The following is a 17,452-nucleotide window of genomic DNA, read 5'->3' as shown; positions in this document are numbered from 1 at the left end:
AGTTGCCCAGGACCATGTCCAGACGGCTTTTGAATATGTCCAAGGATGGAGGTTCTGCAGCCTCTCTGGACAACCTTTGTCAGTGCTCGGTCATCTTCATGGTAAAGAAGTGTTTCCTATGTAAAGCTATTTAACATCAGCAAGAGGGGACTTCGGTTGTTGTAAGCATATAGCAGTACTACACCTCCAAGCTGATTTTCTTGATCTGATGGAAGAGCCCAGCTGCTGGGATTTCCAACGTTCTCTTGAGTTGAAAACTCAAAAGTTTTTCCTTTATTTGGATTAGATGTTTCAGGAAGAAAATGCCTCTTCGCCCTCACGTTCATTTGACAGAATTATTGAAATTCTTTTAGATGTTGTGCAAAATTGTGAGCATTTTTAAATTCGCACCTGTTCTCCTCTTGACTCTATTCATATTAATTCTTAAGATGGAAGAATGGGTCAGTATATTTGAAAGAATTTTGATCTTCATTATTTTCCATTTTGTAACTTACATTGAACAGTGAATGCTGCATTACCACTGAAGTCCCCAGTGTAGTTCGGTGTATCCACCTAAAACTCTGTGGTGTACTATACTCTGTTAATTCAGCGTCCCCATGTTTTCAAAATGTCAGATACGTTGGTGGTGGAAGACGCAGAAACAACTCTCTGTGTAGGTCTCTTTTCCGTAGTGCGAGTGCTGTCTGCTGGGGTGAGAGGGCATTCCAGCGCTGGATGCTATGGCAGCCGCAAGTGTGGGTTTGAGGCTGGGGAAATGAAGAAGGAATGTGTATACTTCTGTCCCAAGCCATTTTTCCAAATTAATGTCGATTCTTGCCTCAATTTTTAATCTTTTTTCAATTCTCTGAAATTGCACCTTTGGCTGTCCTGGTACAAACGCTTTTGAGATTTTCAGCGTACCCTTCATCCCAGTTCTTTCCATAAAGCAAGTACATATCACAGTGTTTTCTCTTTTTACAATAATAATGTTGATAATCTGTCACTTTCAGTTGTGATTATGTTGTCAGCGAGGTCAGCAAATCTGTAAAATATCTAGAAATCCCTTGCCGGCTAAAACAATTTCTGTAGTGTTTCAGTCAGTACCCACAGCTTTCGGAATGTTGCTAGAGGCAATGGAAGTTCCGCTCTCTGTGGGCCAGAATTACATATGTACAGGGGTTTGGGTTTTATTTTGTTTTGTTTTGTTTTCTTTCTCTCCCAGTGGTCCCAGTTGGGCTTTAGGCTTAAACAATCTACAGCGTCTTTCCCAGTGCTCCTGCACTATATCATGTGAGAAGGCAAGTGGCAACTGCATGATTAAAGTTAGGGGCATTTAAAATGAACAGTACCTACCCATGGGCTGTGCTGACAAACACTTTTTGTTGGTTTTTGCTCGAGGAGGATAGGAAAGGGAAGGAAAACATCGGAAGTGTTGAATCTGTAATGTACAATTCTAGTTTCTATTTTCCTATGGTCATAAGTGTTGAATCTGTAATGTAAAATTCTAGTTTCTATTTTCCTATGTCATTACGGACCTGTATTTCAGAATGTTATTGACAAAACCAGCAGTTTGCAATAGTGATGTTTGGAACAACATTCTGATTTTCTTTCTTGCATCCTTGTGCTAGAAAACCGCTAGAAAAAATTCACATACTCTGGGGAAATTCGGAGTCTAATCAATGCCCTCCACCTGTTTTTGTTTTAAATACTGTATTGCTCAGTGGAGCTCTAGGCATATCGCAGTACATCTACCATGTAATGTTTAGATATCTTAATGAATAACTTAACTCTAAATAGTCTGCTTGTTCTGAGAAGTGAAGTTATTTTACCTTAAACAAAGACTGTATGCTGTTTCACCCAGAGGAACCAATTTATTTTCCTTTCCTGAGTCTGTTTTGAAATGTGGAAGTGCCCACAAGACTCCTGCTGCTGTAAGCCAGGGCTGTCACAGCGTCAGCTCTGCCTTTTTACAAAGCCCTGCCTTTCAAAAACCTGAAATGTTAAAAGGGATTTGTGCAAAGTTTTGAGACTTTCCAAGGCAATACAAGTCAGAAATGCAGCTTTTAGAACATTGCTGAAATCGCGCGCTTTGGGGGTTATTCGAGAGTCGGAAGCTCGTGTTGTGAGAAAGATTAGTTGCAGAGTTGTTTCCGTTTCATACCTAGCAGAATCGTGGATAAACTACGCTGGGGAAAAGCAGGACAGTAAAATTGATTCATGTTGTCTTCTATACCAGTTGGAGTACCTGGGAGTAAAAGCATCCTTTCGTTTGTTAAATCTTGAAGGGCATGTCATGGAACTGAAATGTTGACAGGCTGACCTTTTCCTTCCATTCATTCCTTCATTCATATATATATATACACATATATATACATATATATACACAATAAAAATAAATAAATCAACATCTTGTGTTCATGACAAGCCAATGACTTAGTAAAATTGCACAGGTATTAGTAAGGGTTCAAAGCCTATACTTTATTTCATCAAAAGATCACAAAACCCACTGCATTTTGCAGGTAGTGGAAGAGTTAAAGATTAATGGCTTTAATTTGCCTTTTAATATAGCATTTCTTCAGTAAAAGCTTCAAGTATAAAAATCAAGTGAACCATGACCATAAGGTTAATGGATTTTCATCAGCTGAATTTTATAAGTGTAGCAAATAATTATTTGTCACGGTCTTCACTGCAATTTGAAAATACCCTTAGGAGATTGCCATTGCTGTAGAGAAGGAAACCACCCCGTATTGATTTTTGCTTCTAATGAATACTCTTTTTAATAATTGTGTGCGGTACGTTAGATCGCATGATCATCTACTCAGCGCGTGCAAGTTCTAGATAATTTGCACCGTCTTATCTCAGTTTGTTTTCTACCCCTTTCTTACCGAGTTACTCTACTCTTCTAAGAGGGTCTCTAAATGAGTTTTCAAGCTCCTTGGGGCTGTGCTTTGGGAGGTGCTTAGCATATTTTTCTAGGCTGCTAGGAACAATCACAGAAGCAATGTATGGTTGGAACATTTGTTTTGTGGGGGGAGAAGCTTCAGCTCAGAATACCTAACTCTAACCTTGGTTTCTTCCATGCTTAGATATGGTTGGGAAAAAAACTCCGCATAGTCTGCTTTAATGTGTCTAAATTTACATGTATGTGTTGTCATCATAATTCAAAACACAGCTGGAACAGGTTTATCATCTATTTTTTTTCAGTGTTACAATATTTTGTTTACAGTATATGTTTGTATTTCAGTTACATTAATTTAAAAGTTATTATGTGAAATACAATTTTAGCTATGTGATTCGTTCTGATTACTTCGGAGTTGTTGCAGTAAACAATCAAAATTTATAATATAATATAGAAACGCTGTCTTAATATAAGTGTTGCACATCATATAATTCTTAAAGGATATATGTGGCATCATAATACTAGAGTACAGCAGTACAAAAAATACAGATGTGCAATATGTCTGACTTCAATTATTGCTGTTCTCGAAGCGGTATCTTACATACACTGTATATTTTGGTTTCTAGGCTTGTCAGCAGTCTGTATAAACACTTTAATGTTGCATGAACGTAACATTTTTGTGTTTTAGTTTCTCTCGTCTTTCTGGTGCATGCACTATAAATTCTGTATATAAAAACCCAACAATTTCCTTTTCCTGAGGAATTTAAAATCACAGTATGTTACAACTTCTGCATATTGAAAAACTGTAGAAGCAGGGATTGCAAGTGCCAAAGTACTTGCAGACCTCAGCAGAGAGAGAGATGTTTGCAAGGTCCTGTCTTCAGTTCTTTCTGCTGTTTCCTAAATTTAAATCTTTGAGCTGGAATTTTCCTTGTAGACGATCATCTTGAGGCAATTTCCTTGCCTTCCAGGGGCAATGTTTTGGTTAAAGTTGATCAATCTATTTGTAGAACGTGTGTGTTTGGAATTTAAAAGCCATTGCTCTGAATATCCTCCATTCTTACATTGTTCTGTTGAAAAGTTCTGTGGCTCCTTGCTTTGCGTCAGGGAGCTGAAATTTATCACGAATTAGTCCTGCTGTGACGGACGTGTGTGTTGTTGAAAAGCTGCCTAAATTTAGCTGATTCACAAATCTCAGGTTAAATGCATTCAGTAGCTAATGCTTAGCGTCTGCATTCTGTACGGAACATCCGTAGGCCAGGGATGCAGTTTTCCCCTGCCATGGCAAGAAGGGCGATGGGGTCATCCTGGAGGAGGAAGAGGAAGGACTGATGGGGAAGCAGAGGAGAAAGAAGAGCAGAATTGAGGGCAGAGCCAAGGACAGAATGAAAGAGGTGTTTGCAAGAGCGACAGGAGCAGAGAAGTAGAGATGGGGATGTAGAAACTTCTCGGAGACTGGGAGAAGATAAGAAGAGGCAGAAAGGAATGAAGGAAAAATAGGAATTGGAAGTAGGAGCAATGGAGTGAAGGGTTAGGTAGGATCAGGAGTTTAATACTAGATAATAGTGCTTCATAGGAGCGAAACTCCTTATCTTCCTTCTGATAACAACAAATTATCCAGCAAACAGCTAGCAAAGTTGCTTTTCACTCTTCCGAGCGCTCGAATGAAGAGGATGATAGGCTGCTGCTGTGCCGAGTATCGCGTGCAAAAATAAAAGTAGAGAACAGAGAAGGGAAAAAACAGAAGTCACGCTGGAGAGCAAAAGTCAGAAAAAGAACTGAGAAGAGGCATCTGGAAAAAGGAGGAGAGAGTATAGGAAAAGGTTTGGGCTTACAGGAGTTATTAATAGTGGTCCAAACTGTAGTTTTAAGGGTCTTGGTCTCACTGGTAGCTCGTGCTGATGTCATTCCACGTGACAGAATTCATGCAACTTTTTGGGTCTGGTTTTTTTTTTGGAAAACCCTTCAGTTTTCCCAGACTGTAGGGTGGCCAGCCTCACGGCATCTCCTGCTGCCGCTGTTGGTGATAGGGCACTGCGCTAGGTGGATCACGGTCTGTCTGACCCCGTAGGGTGTCACTTATTTTAATAACATTTCAATTTCAGGTCTCTTAAACCACATTTTGGCTTATTTAAACTGGCAAAATCCCTCTGTAAGAAATATTTCTCATGCTTCTGGTCATCTTAATATCTAATAGTATCATCTGGTATAGTCATCAGGTAACTGAGGAAAGTTGCTGTTCTTCCAGGTACTCAGTATGTATCGTGATTTTTCCAACCGCACACAAGAAACATCAAAATAGATTGAAGACTTCTGTTTCAATAAGCCTTCACTGTGAAAACCAGTGATACCCAATCTTTCTCCATGATCTGGATCCCAAATAAAGATTTAAAATGTAGATTTGCCATCAGTCCCCGTGATTCATGCAAAATCAGGGTATAAGCCACTGAATTTGTCACAGGCAGTTTCAGGATAGATGACAAAAGGAAGCACAGTCTCTGTTGAGAGGGGTGGATCATTATCTTATTAATCCAGAGCAGGAATCCAAAAACACTGGTCTAAATTAATTCTAGTATAACATTTCAGTTCTCTCCATCATTCAGTCCTTTGCCAGAGAGAAAAGGAGGATAACTTCTGCTAGGCTAGTATTAAAAGACCCTTGGGGGAATGTCAGATACTATATTTTAATGCCAGTGCTGCTGGATCTTGTAAATCTAGCTCATTAGAAGAGTAAATTCCTTTAGCTGACCTCATATTAGATCTTTAGAATACGGAATAAATCACAGGTGAGGTGGAACTGAACTAGTGACGTCTAATGTATTGAAGAGACTTGCGCATAGTAACATTAATTCTGTTGCTGGGCAGAATAACATAACAATAATGTTGCTTCCCAAAAGCTTGTGTTGATACCGAGTCTCCCTAGACATTCAGCTGTCAGTATGAAACTTTTTAGGAAGGTAAAAGAGGGGGAATGAGAGCAACACGTATTTATCTGACAAATATCCATGTGATTTCCTCTTAGGCAATTCAGCTGAGTCGAGATGGGCAGTATCTGCTTACGGGTGGAGACAACGGAGTTGTCATGGTGTGGCAGATGTGGGACCTCAAGCAGCTTTTTGCTTACCCAGGCTGTGATGCTGGAATCCGATCCATGGCCCTGTCGTACGACCAAAGGTTAGAGCAAACTCTGGTCTTCGCAAGAATTTCAGAGAATATATACTTCCAATTAAATTGTATTTTTTGTTTTTTCTTCTGATTTTGATTTTCTGTGGATCACAGATCCTGGTGGTTCTATTGAGAATTCTGTGCTTGCCTAAGTTTCTTTCTAACATGTCATATTTAGGGCAGATAATCAGAGGATTTCAGCTCTTGGGGGAATGAAGAAATCTTACTTTGGCAGACTTTCAAGATAGGTTGAGTTGTTGGCCTGTGCCAATGCACAGTGAGGGTCACATGGAGGTGGAAGGTTACATATGTGCTTTTCGTGTTTCCTCTTTTCACTTATGACACAAATCACATTCCTAATTCCAGACCTTTATGTTAAAAATAGAACAGCTAGAAGAGTTGCACAATAAGATTCCCTCCACACATCCATATTTTGCTGAAGCAAATACTAGTTTTCATTTCTAGAAAAGTTGTTTTATCCACTTTATAAAGCATGACCCTCCTTGAAGGTTCCTTCTACTGAAGGCAATCAGTTAAATTTTTTTTACTGCATTTTTACATTGCGCTTTCCAATGCGGCTATACTTGAAAGTCCAACTGTGTTTTTTTCACAAAGGTATTGTTTGTCTATAAGATGGATGTTTATCATTTCATTTGTACACTTCTAGCTTGCGGCCTGGAATTTTGTTTGCTTTGGTGTATTTGCGTAGTGGAGTTCCTGTGTACCTTCCGAGCAGATCTGGCTCCTCAATCCCTTAGGAGTGTCTGCATTGTGCATATGGCTGAGACTCTTAACCTTCCACTTACTGAAGTCCATACTGAATGTTTTATCATTTTTACCTGGACTTCATTTCTAAAACTTACATCAAATGACTTTAAAGAAATCCAAGCCAGCAAAATCGGTGGACTTCAATCAAACATTCAACAACTTCTTGTTAAACCTAATTAGAGACTATAGGCATTTTGGAAGAAACGGTTTTCCATTAAAAAGCTCCTGCTGTTAAAAATATTTCAAAAGCTGGAGTTATAGCTGTTGAATTTTAGACCTCTGAAATGTATAAAATTTTGCATTTAGAGAATCTTTACACTGTAATTAATGGCATGTCAGCGTAATCTTCGCATGTCAATAAACTGAAATTTAATACGGACATCTATAAATTTATCCATGTGCTCAAGTTAGGAACCTATTCACTTTGGGTTCGAAGACACAGAAACTCAGGAGAGATTTACGCAGAGTATTTTACTGAGTAATTACTCAGTAATTACAGGTAATTACCCAGAGTAATTTATTTGGTATGCATGAATGTACGTGTTTGAGTGACAGTGTGTAAAAAGACGTTTTAACCTAATACAAAACCAATCAAAATGGTGCTCTTGAAATGAAACTGTGTGATACTATCAAAATGCAGTGTTTTGATGATCTCATATGTAGTCTTTGTTTAGAAGGAAAAATGACAGCTTTTTACTCTGAATATATATTTTTTTTTAATTCTGAGGCTTTTTTCCTAAAATGCCAGAATTTTATACGTCTTCATACTGTTGATTTTCGTAAAACTTTTAATATGAGACAGTAGAAAAGACGATAGATACAGAAACTCTTGTAATTGCGAGCTATGTCAGGGTCATGGCTTTTCAAACAGATCTAAATGATCTCTAGTAGCAGGCCAAGGGTAAGGAATTTAGAAAGGAGGAGTGCCTCAGTGGGAAAGCACAGTGATTGCTTTCAGAAACTTCCAAAACAATCAAAGCCTTCAGATTGCTTTCAAACCCAAACACTAACGTTTCCAGCTGAAGTCCCGTGCCCACATCCAATTCCTTCATGGGGATCATGTGCTTAAATGGGGGAGACGAAACCGAAACGAACACTTCTAGCCTTCCTTCACTTTGCTGCTTCACCAAGGCTTCATCCTGCTCCAGTAGCCCCCAAAAACCAACCAAGCAAGCCAAGAAATAATCCCAGGAGATCTGAAGTGGCCTTGCAGGACAGTGATGCTGGTAAACGATTCTGTTGTCTAACTCAGTTGCAGCTTCAGGCCGACCATACAAACGATTGCACGGTGTTTTGTATGTTTTGTCATCCATAAATCTGTCAGAGCTGGTGCAGATGGCAGTTTTATTCAAATCCAACTTGCTGGAGTCCTTGGAAGCCCGAGACGGGAGCGACTAAAGCCTGACTTTTCTGGTATGGGGAGCACTTCCAGCTCCAGCTGTCTTCGGTGGAAGTTGGGCGTTGCCTCGGGGTCTCGTGCCTGTATCGATGTAACTCTTCAGCGTGTGGACTCAGGTATCTGAGTGTGAGGTGGTTCACTAACGAACACGCTCTTGTGCTTTCCCTAGGTGTATAATGACTGGCATGGCATCTGGGAGCATAGTGGTTTTCTACAACGATTTCAATCGTTGGCACCATGAGTATCAAACCAGATACTGATCTTCACGGAGACCAAGAGTAGCACTGATGCGGGCAGCTGTTGTCAGAAGAGAACTGAATGCAGCGCGCCTCCCTTGGTGTCTTGCAGCAACGTTGTTCCTTATAAATAGCTATATTACATCTGAATGTAACTTAAATTTGCTGGAAGAAGCAACCTATTTTTTAAAGTTAATCGCTATTTTTGTAGACCTTGCTTGACTTTTTTTTGGGGAAGGGCAAAGAAGCAGAAAAATGGCTGCTGGGTTCTGTAGTTAAAAATCTATATTTTTAGTCATAATGAGAAGTCTATTTTGATCCCTGTATGCAAAAGAAACCTAAAGTAAAGATGGTGAAAACTCACATTCTAGCTATATTATGAAGAAATGGATTTTCCATCTGAAGCTTTATCTATAACCTTGAGGAATATATGATTTTAACATCATGGAAATGAATTACGATGTTTGGGGAATTTTAATCTGTGCTCTCTGTACCACACTTTGTCTCGTACTTTTCCAAATGATTGTGCTACATCAGCACTGAAGTTTCTGGGAATCAGTAGTAATATTTAAATTATGGTTAATGTGATTTGAAACTTTACAAATCGCTTCCATCAATGTTACTATTCAAGCATGTTTCTAGGCCTAGGCAATTAGTTCTTTTTTAGTTGTATGTTTTGTGCAGTTAAGAGAGAGGAATCGGGAGCGGAGTTTGTGTTACATCGAGTGTGAATCCTTCTAGTTGCTACCTGGCATCTCCTTCAAAGCACACCAAAATGTGGATTGTTCCTTGCAAGCAGAAAGGCTATTTCGAAGACTTCAAACTCAAATTCGAAACCTACAGAGGCAGGTATTTTTTAATAGGTGCAAGTACCAAAGCACACTTCTGCTGGGTGACTGTGAAAGCACTAAGGCCGGGGTTTGCTGGCGCGCAGCCTCCATACAGCAGCAGAAGCACTAGACTTGCAGGCGACTTCCTTTTTTTTGTTCCCAGAACTAGCCCCTGCAGTACTGTAGCACATGCCATGTTCCTTTTCTGCGTATAGCAACAATATCTTTTCTATTTTGCTATCACCAAATCCAGTCAGATCCTGCCCGATCATAGTAAATGATCTCTTTCTTTTAGGAAATGAAAAATAATTTATACTAAGGAACAATAAGTTATTTTGGTGTTGCACAAATCTACTTTTCTACAAGATTGCTGTGCAGAACTCGGTGAAAATATTTGTGAAAAGAACTGTTATTGTTTTGTAAGTCTGTATTGCATAAACCTCCTTTGTATGTTGTGATCTATATGAGTTGAAATTTACATTCCATATCTGTATTGATACATACATTTCTCTAGCTGCCTACTAGAGCAGTTCCTGGTTTTTCTAAGCATTTAACTACTATCTCTTTCAGTAAAGATTTGGAATGAGAAAATTCAGTTTGAGTGAAGAAATGAAATAAAATTACATTTGTAATTGAGAGCTTGGATGGAGTACTGGGTTCTTGTGATTCCATGTATCCTCACAGTGGAGGAAACAGGTGCTATGGCCAATGCATTTAAAGGACTCTCGCTGTTTATGCAGTGGTGACGAAGTTTTCTGTGCTTTCTGCGTTTTTATGTTGATGTGGTGATGGTGATATCGGTAAAGTTACATTTTTATGTTTCGCGTAGCAGAAGGACGATCTGATGAAGCGAAGGCTATAGTTGTCATGTCTGCGGTAAGCGCCCAGTATATTGAGCAGTAACGTTTGTTTGGCAAAACTTGTACTTCACGCTTCCTCAAGTTCAACAACACTCAGAGCCTTATGCCTGAAGATTTTTGAGGGGCAATTGGTATGCTTTTGAAGCGCAGTTTGTGTTTTTCTCCAGCCAGGGGTGGGTTTCCTAGGCTAGGTGGAGGGGAAAAAACGCCCAAACAAAGGAAGGTGGATTTTGCCAAATGGAAACCCTAAAAGTCCTCTTTATGATCACCTGCTGACTTAGGAAACACTTTCTTATTGATAGAAGCAATAGTTTCTTATCTTAGAACCAAAATCTTTCATGGGGAGCTGATTTGGTAGATCGCTTGTTTTAGAAAGGACCCTATTGATCATGAGCTGCTTTCCCAAACTGAGAGCAGGACCGTATCTGCGCGTGCCATCCTGAGTCGCATCCAGCCGGCGCATGCTGATGGGCAGCCGTGCGACGGTATCAAGCAGTCCCCGGGGAAGCCGCAGCAGCAGCGCAGCGCGGTGTTTTGCACGTTACGAGTGCTGCAGCCCGTCTGTGGAAAAGGACATCGTCACCTTCTGCTCCGAGAGCGAGCCTGGGAAGACAGCCCCATTCTGGACTGCGTTGCTGGTGGCTTTGGTGAGTAGGACAGACCCCTCCTTCCGCGGGAAAACAAACCTACCTCAGGCACCGTCCTGGCGGGCCAGGCTTGCGCTTGGGATCTCGGCTTGGGCTGAGCTAGTCCAAGTCATGCTGTTTGTGACGGGGTGGCAAAAAAGGGTTAAATCTCCAATTGTTCAGGTATTTGTTAGTCTCTTCAGGGCAGCATCTGTGTCAAATGGATTGTCTGAAAGCCGGTTAATCAACAGGTGCCGGGCATTAACCTGCAGCTGGACCTCAGCTAGCTGTTATTTGCAGACTGTTCCTGAGAAGAGGGAGCCGAGTCCTCTATTTCCTCAAAATTCAGAGGGAGCATTTATGAATGGCGGCTTTTTATGTGACCGTCCGGGCTTTCTTCCGTTCTGGTAAGTTCAAGCGGACGTGGTGTTGGGTGTAGTTTGTGGCAGGTGCTCTGGAAAGCAGCGTTTGCTGCTGCTGCTGCTGAGAGCAAGGCTGGTCAGCAGCAGTGCTGCCGGTTTGGTTTGTGGGGAAATGCTTGGTGCAAGTAGCTTGAAATCGCTTCCGTTTTGTGAAAATTGCTGATATAAATGCTGTAGGATCTGGCAAGAGACGATGGTGTGGTCAGAGTGGTGGTTTCTCTGAAGGAAGTTTGTGTTGTGGTGTTGCTGCAAGCAAAGGTAAATGATTGCCATGATACTTCTGAGAATATTTCTTCAGTTCTTGGCTGTGTTGTGCTGTGTGTTACCAAAAAGCCTGGACAGAGTGCCTCGTGCAAAGCACGTGTATTTATTACTGTTTCTGGTCCTGACATACTCTCGGCAGTCCTCCACCTATCTGCAGCACTCCCTTTCTGCTAAAGGTTCCCACTCTGCTGGTTTAGCACTTAGCAGAATAAAAGTCCAAAAGAGCTGATCTGATACCAAGATAATACAAAGACTTGTCTGGGGATGTTCTGCTGATCATTTACTAGGAAAGGGAGAGTTTAGAATCATACAATCGTTTAGGTTGGAAAAGACCTTTAAGACCATCAAGTCCAACAGTTAACCTAGCACTGCCAAGCCCACCACTAAACCATGTCCCCAAGTGCCACATCTACACGTCTTTTAAATACCTCCAAGGCTGGTGACTCCACCACTTCCCTGGGCAGCCTGGTCCAATGCCTGACAACCCTTTCGGTGAAGAAATTTTTCTAATATCCAATCTAAACCTCCCCTGGTGCGGCCATTTCCTCAATGGTCCTATCACTTGTTACATGGGAGAAGAGACCAACACCCACCTTGCTACAACCTCCTTTCAGGTCGTTGTAAAGAGCAAGAAGGTCTCCCCTGGGCTTCCTTTTCTGTTACCGTTAGAAGTTGGCGTGATTTTGGGGTTCTCATTGTAATTCTAAAAATATGCAAATTGAATTTCTGTTCAGAAACATTACAGAGAACATTTTCTGCTGTGATGCTTCTAATGTGTGGGATCAGGCTGGGGTTTTTTTTAAGGAGCAGTGGAGTTTCTTCAGTTATTCCACATACCTAAACAGCAGCAACAAAAACCCGGCCCGTGTTTTTCATACAAGGCTGGTGTCCTGGAACAAAAAATTGGTTTCATTTCTTTTAGTACCAAAAGGAAATTCAAAACTGGGACTTCTGTGGGAAATGAATTTTATTGCAACTTTAGTCAGGATGTAATTGCTGTTAGATATACTGAATAAGAACCTCCTAGATATGGTGACTACATAGTCTGTAGCTTTTCCATTTTATGTGCTAAGTTTCATATTCACAGAGATTTAAGTGCGTTTGTGTTACGGCATTTCTGTTTTGCTTTCTCTTTCTCTTAAAAGTGATTCACAGGGAATAAAAGATAACTATCTTGTTCTTGAGAAACTGGCTGCATCCTAGTTAAATAAAACCAGAGACGGGCCATTCTGTGGGTGCTGCTCTAAATGGGTGAGACCCTTCCCACGCAGGGTTAGGATCTTTGTGTAAACCTTGAGATGAGTCGCTCACTTGGATTTCCCACGTGATACGGCATTACGTGAAATCCAAAATAGTTTACCTTTATGCAGAACCAACCTAAGGGCTTCAGTAAACTAATACAGTTAATGATGCATGTCCATGCTTATGCGGCATAATTTAAAGCTGCTTTTTAAAAGCTCTGGATCAAAAACTGTAGGAAATGGTTTCTGATTCTGTGTAGATGTACTAAAATTCAACTACATGTAACCTAAAGCCCTGCAATTCGAATTCAGCTAGTCTCATGAGGACAAAAGTGGATTAAAACATATGAAACAAAGTTTGAAAGAATAAATTCTAACTTGTATCTGTCAATAGTTTATTTTTAGTTGAGACTTACTATAAAGAAGCATATTATTGTAAAAAGTATGCAAAATATTTCACAACTTTTTATAAATTATGAGAAATACAACTACTTTCTTGTAAATGAACTGAGATAATATCAGAAAGCACAGTCTTGAAGCCAAAGAGATCTGTATATTTAGTAAAATCTGAAATTATGTACAACTTTGTACTTGGGAATGCATCATATAGTCAACTAATTAAAGGCATTTAGCTGTGTGCTTTGGAAATTACACTGTAATGCACGGGAATAGACAAAAAGAGGTTTTCAAAACGTAGTACTTGCTATTTGCTAAATGGACAAAGTTTGAGATACGATCATTCACTATTTTCTTCACATTGTAATTTGTTTCTTCCCGCTGTTGCTTTGTTCACTGTGTATTGGGAGCTCTGAGCTGCAAAACGCTGTAGCATAACTGAGTCCAGTTGCATGTTTAGAATTTGGTTATTCAGCAATAGATCTATCCAAGAGCAATAGATGACTTTGCAGATCACACTTGTGTTTTGCTTTTTGTCTTGTTTATCCTGTGTGCTGGGGAGCCTTTTTCGAGCACACCCCGGTAGCGGCAAACCCCACATCTGACCATTCTAAACACTAAATCCAGTGTCTTTTTAAGTAAAGTGTCTAAGCGCTCAGCGTTTAAACACTCTAAACGTCAGTATTTCATATTAATTGGCAAATATTTTGGGGAGAAGGGCGTAGTTGCTGGTACTTCTTGGTAAAGCTGTGCTTCTCTGAAACCTGCATCTTACCCGATTCCCACTCTGGGCTTTCTGTTTCCCAGTATGACAAAAGCACTTAAAATTCAAATGCTGCTTGGAACAAAATCAAGGAAAGAAGAATCAGCTGAGGAAAAACATCTTGGTGGACGGTTGCATGGCAGCTTGCTTCTTCAGTCCCTGCCCTGGTATTTTTTTTTTTTTTTTTTAGAGTGCTAATTTAGTTTAAAAACCACACACACAACCCCCTAGAAAGGATTCCCCTGACAGAAAAGCTCAGCTAGATACTTATTGGTATGCAGTAGACGTTGAAACTGATTGCAGTTGGAGCATTTGATTTGCTTGCCTTTTTTTTTTTTAATCTTAAAAAAAAGAGGTTTACTTGACGAGCCTTTGGGATAGGTTACTAGTTTTGTGCATTTCTGTTGCTTTCCAATTGCTGTTTGAATGTAGCTTGAAAGAAATAATGAGTAAATGTGAAATACCATTGTCCGTTTTAAAACTGTTAAAAACAAAGGTAATTGATAAGTACGTATATTTATAGAAAAGTGAAGAAATACTTCCGTAAATTTACCAATCTGTAATAATTAGACTGGGGGGGAAGAAAGCTATGAAAACTAGGCTTAAGTGAGACTTCTAAAACAAAAATTTCCTGCTTGCTGCATAAATTTACTGGTTTAGCCTGAGATGATCAATATAATTTCTGTGATTAGGAACCCCTTTTTGGTGAGCATACAGGCAGTGGTATAACAAGTTACTGCTTCCTAGTTGACATCTTTTTTTATTTCAAGTAGATTAGGAAAATGAGAGCCTTCTCTTAAAGGCCAAAGCTGCGATCCCTGGTGGAAGTGACAGGATCTTGCTTCTGATCTCCTCGCTGTAGGCCAGGGTGCTGGAGTGTCTCCTGTGTCACCGGGGCCCTCCACAAGGTAACACGAAATGTCTGGCACCGCTGAAGGATGCCTGATGGCTTGTATCATGTATTTTGGCAACCCCTTTCATGTACACTCAGTGTGATCTCTAAGCACAGAGCAAGAAAAATGGCATTGGACGTTACTTGTGGAAGTTACCGTTGTTACCATAGCCTTCTCACCACGTACCCGAGTCATAAGAACCTCGATTTTTGAGAGAGGTTAACGAGGTCTTAGAAAATCTGCTTCCTTGATTTAAAACCCTGAACTTCCCCAGCTCAATCAAAAAGCTTAACGCTTTTTGTTCCTAAGTAAGTTAAGTCCAGTGCACTGGGTGCACCCTACTGTAGTAGACAAGCCTGTGTTTTGGTTTGGTTTATTTTATTTAAATAAAGAAAAAAAAAATAAAGGCAGGAGGAAAGAAAGGGCAAATTCAGAGTAAGAAGTAGGCTAAAAATACTTTCTGGTATCTTATATATATAATTCATTTATATAGTTAAAAAAAAATACAATTACTTCTTTAATTTAGGCAAAATTACCCTGCAATCTGTTAGTTTTAGTCTTTACTTCCTCCTAGCTTCTCTTCTCAAGTATTCCGTTTGGATGGGGGGGACTATGTCTGCATCTAAAAACAAGAGACCTTTGCTGACTGAAGTAGTCCAAAGTAAGATTTACTGAGCTACCTAAATATTCTAACCGACTAGCTGCAAGTGGGAGCTGAGACTTGGTGAAAGTAACATCATCATAAAACTCCATCTACCTTAATGTGTTTTGACAATTATTGTAATTAATTTTATAAGTAAGTTCAAGAGTGGGGGTGATTGTCTGTAAGATGAATTTTGATGGGAATCTCAGTGAACGTGGTGTTACGCTGATTTACAGCAGGGGAAGATTCAGTTCTGGGATTTCAAATCTAGAACTGCAGGAATTGGCTCCATGGGGATATATGAACAACTGCTCACATTCAAAGGAGCTATAAAGACCGGGGATTTTTAAAAAGACTACTTTTTTTAATAATTTTTTAAAATGTAGGCATGGTAGCAGTTTTGCTGTCACTGTTGAGTGTTTGAAGAAAACTTGGCATTTAATCAATATCAAAACGGTACATGCATTTCAGCTACTTTTATGAAACAAAAAAAAAAGGTGACAGTCCTCTTTCTTTGACAAATGTATAACTTGAGTTTACAGTTTCTACAGTTGTTTATTTCCCTTTATAGCAGATAGATAGCATAGTTCTGTTTTACAATTTCTTTTCTATTTTTGCCTTCTGGTGGTTATGAGTTTTGCAACTGATGGTGCTACAAAGAGAGAAGGATTACATGAAACTGCAGTAGATAACAAACCAAACATACTTCTGAGACTTCATTAAGCGTTGTAGTGTTAACTAAGATGTCTTTATTTTTATGTTAAACTGTGATGCCCTGAGGAGCACAAACATACCACCCATGCACCCATAGACTTAACATCTGTGGAACTAAATTAAGGCATGGAGTAGTGATACAGCTTTCCTAAGGTCATACACGGAGTTAAGAACTTGCCCGGCTATCCCATGTTTTTATCCGATTACGTTGGCCACGTGATGATCTTTTCCGGCCATTGTCACTATTTTTAAATGGGTGTTTTGGCCATAGTCTGTCAACTGCCTCTGCTCTGTGAATCAAAACACTCGTCTAAGAATGTTTAGATGTTGATCAGTCATGAACCTGGGGACATGAATTCAGGGTATGTGCGTCTTTACTCTCTTCTTTCATGAGACAAAGTAATAGTTTAGAACTGGCGGCTGTTGACCAGGGAAATTATCATCCTGTCTTTTATATATGCGTGAGGTTTTGTGGAATACAACTTGTTAGATCTCTCTGCTCATCCATGACAGTTTTTTTCTTTGTAAAATAAGTATCTAGGCCTTGTACAGCTGAATAGCCATTCTGTTAGAAAAACCAGAACTCAACCCAGTGTTCATCACTTTGTTGCTCCTCCCTCTTTACTAATCTCCCAATTCAGTAGTCTGTCGCTGTCTTGTCTGTCGGGGGCTCCCTCCCCTTGCTGTAGGTGGCTGGTTAGCCCGCTCCATCTGAAATTACACATCCTTTCCTTAGCTTAGTCTGAGACTTGTTACAGAATTTACCAGCCGCGCACACACGGCTAGCTAATGGACTCTTGCTAGTTTCTGTTCTGAGTAAGGTCAGAGTGTTAACTTCATATTTTTGCACTGTACCAAAATGTAAATGTACGTAGTTTTATACAAAGGCCATTCCCATACTCTCCAAATATCTTGAACCCGTCCAGCAAACCCGTTACAAGTTAATTCACAACGACTGGTTGTAGCCTGATCTCTTTCTTTATCATAGTTTAAGACATGTAGTATGTTTTCATACCTTTACAACCTTTTTTTTTGCCAAGATGCTGTAGTTCTTTCAGCTGTACTGTGACCTTAAGTTACCAGTTGGCACTTTTTGATCTTTAGTTGCCTCTTCAAAAGGTAAACTGCTCATGTTCAGTCATGTATTACCTATATCTTCCGGAGGAGTCAATGAACTTTAAAAGGTTACGGGAATCCTTCAGATTACTTTTATGAAATCTTTTTGGTAGGTGCCTGACTCTTCAGTCTCTCCAGAGGGAATAAGACGACGTTTTCACTGACAAAATAACTGAGCTCTCAAAGAAATGAATGACCTTTTTTTTTTTTTTTTTAATGAAGAAAGTTTATTGCAGGT

General features: G+C 39.9%; 1 protein-coding gene across 1 annotated transcript in view; it reads left to right on the top strand.

Annotated features, from left to right (window-relative positions):
* The window catches only part of LRBA (LPS responsive beige-like anchor protein), a 426,037-nt gene extending 417,235 nt beyond the window's left edge, over positions 1–8,802 (top strand). Inside the window, exons 60-61 of the mRNA XM_059826740.1 lie at positions 5,901–6,052; positions 8,380–8,802. Coding sequence (XP_059682723.1) covers positions 5,901–6,052; positions 8,380–8,470 — 243 coding nt within the window. The 3' untranslated portion in view covers positions 8,471–8,802. The remainder of the gene's footprint in view (positions 1–5,900; positions 6,053–8,379) is intronic.
* The last annotated feature ends 8,650 nt before the right edge of the window (positions 8,803–17,452 follow it).

This window comes from Gavia stellata, chromosome 19 (assembly GCF_030936135.1).
Source record: "Gavia stellata isolate bGavSte3 chromosome 19, bGavSte3.hap2, whole genome shotgun sequence".
In the NCBI taxonomy this organism is placed as follows: Eukaryota; Metazoa; Chordata; class Aves; order Gaviiformes; family Gaviidae; genus Gavia; species Gavia stellata.
The sequence above is the reverse complement of the archived record's forward strand: the minus strand, read 5'-3'. Positions and strand labels throughout refer to the sequence as shown.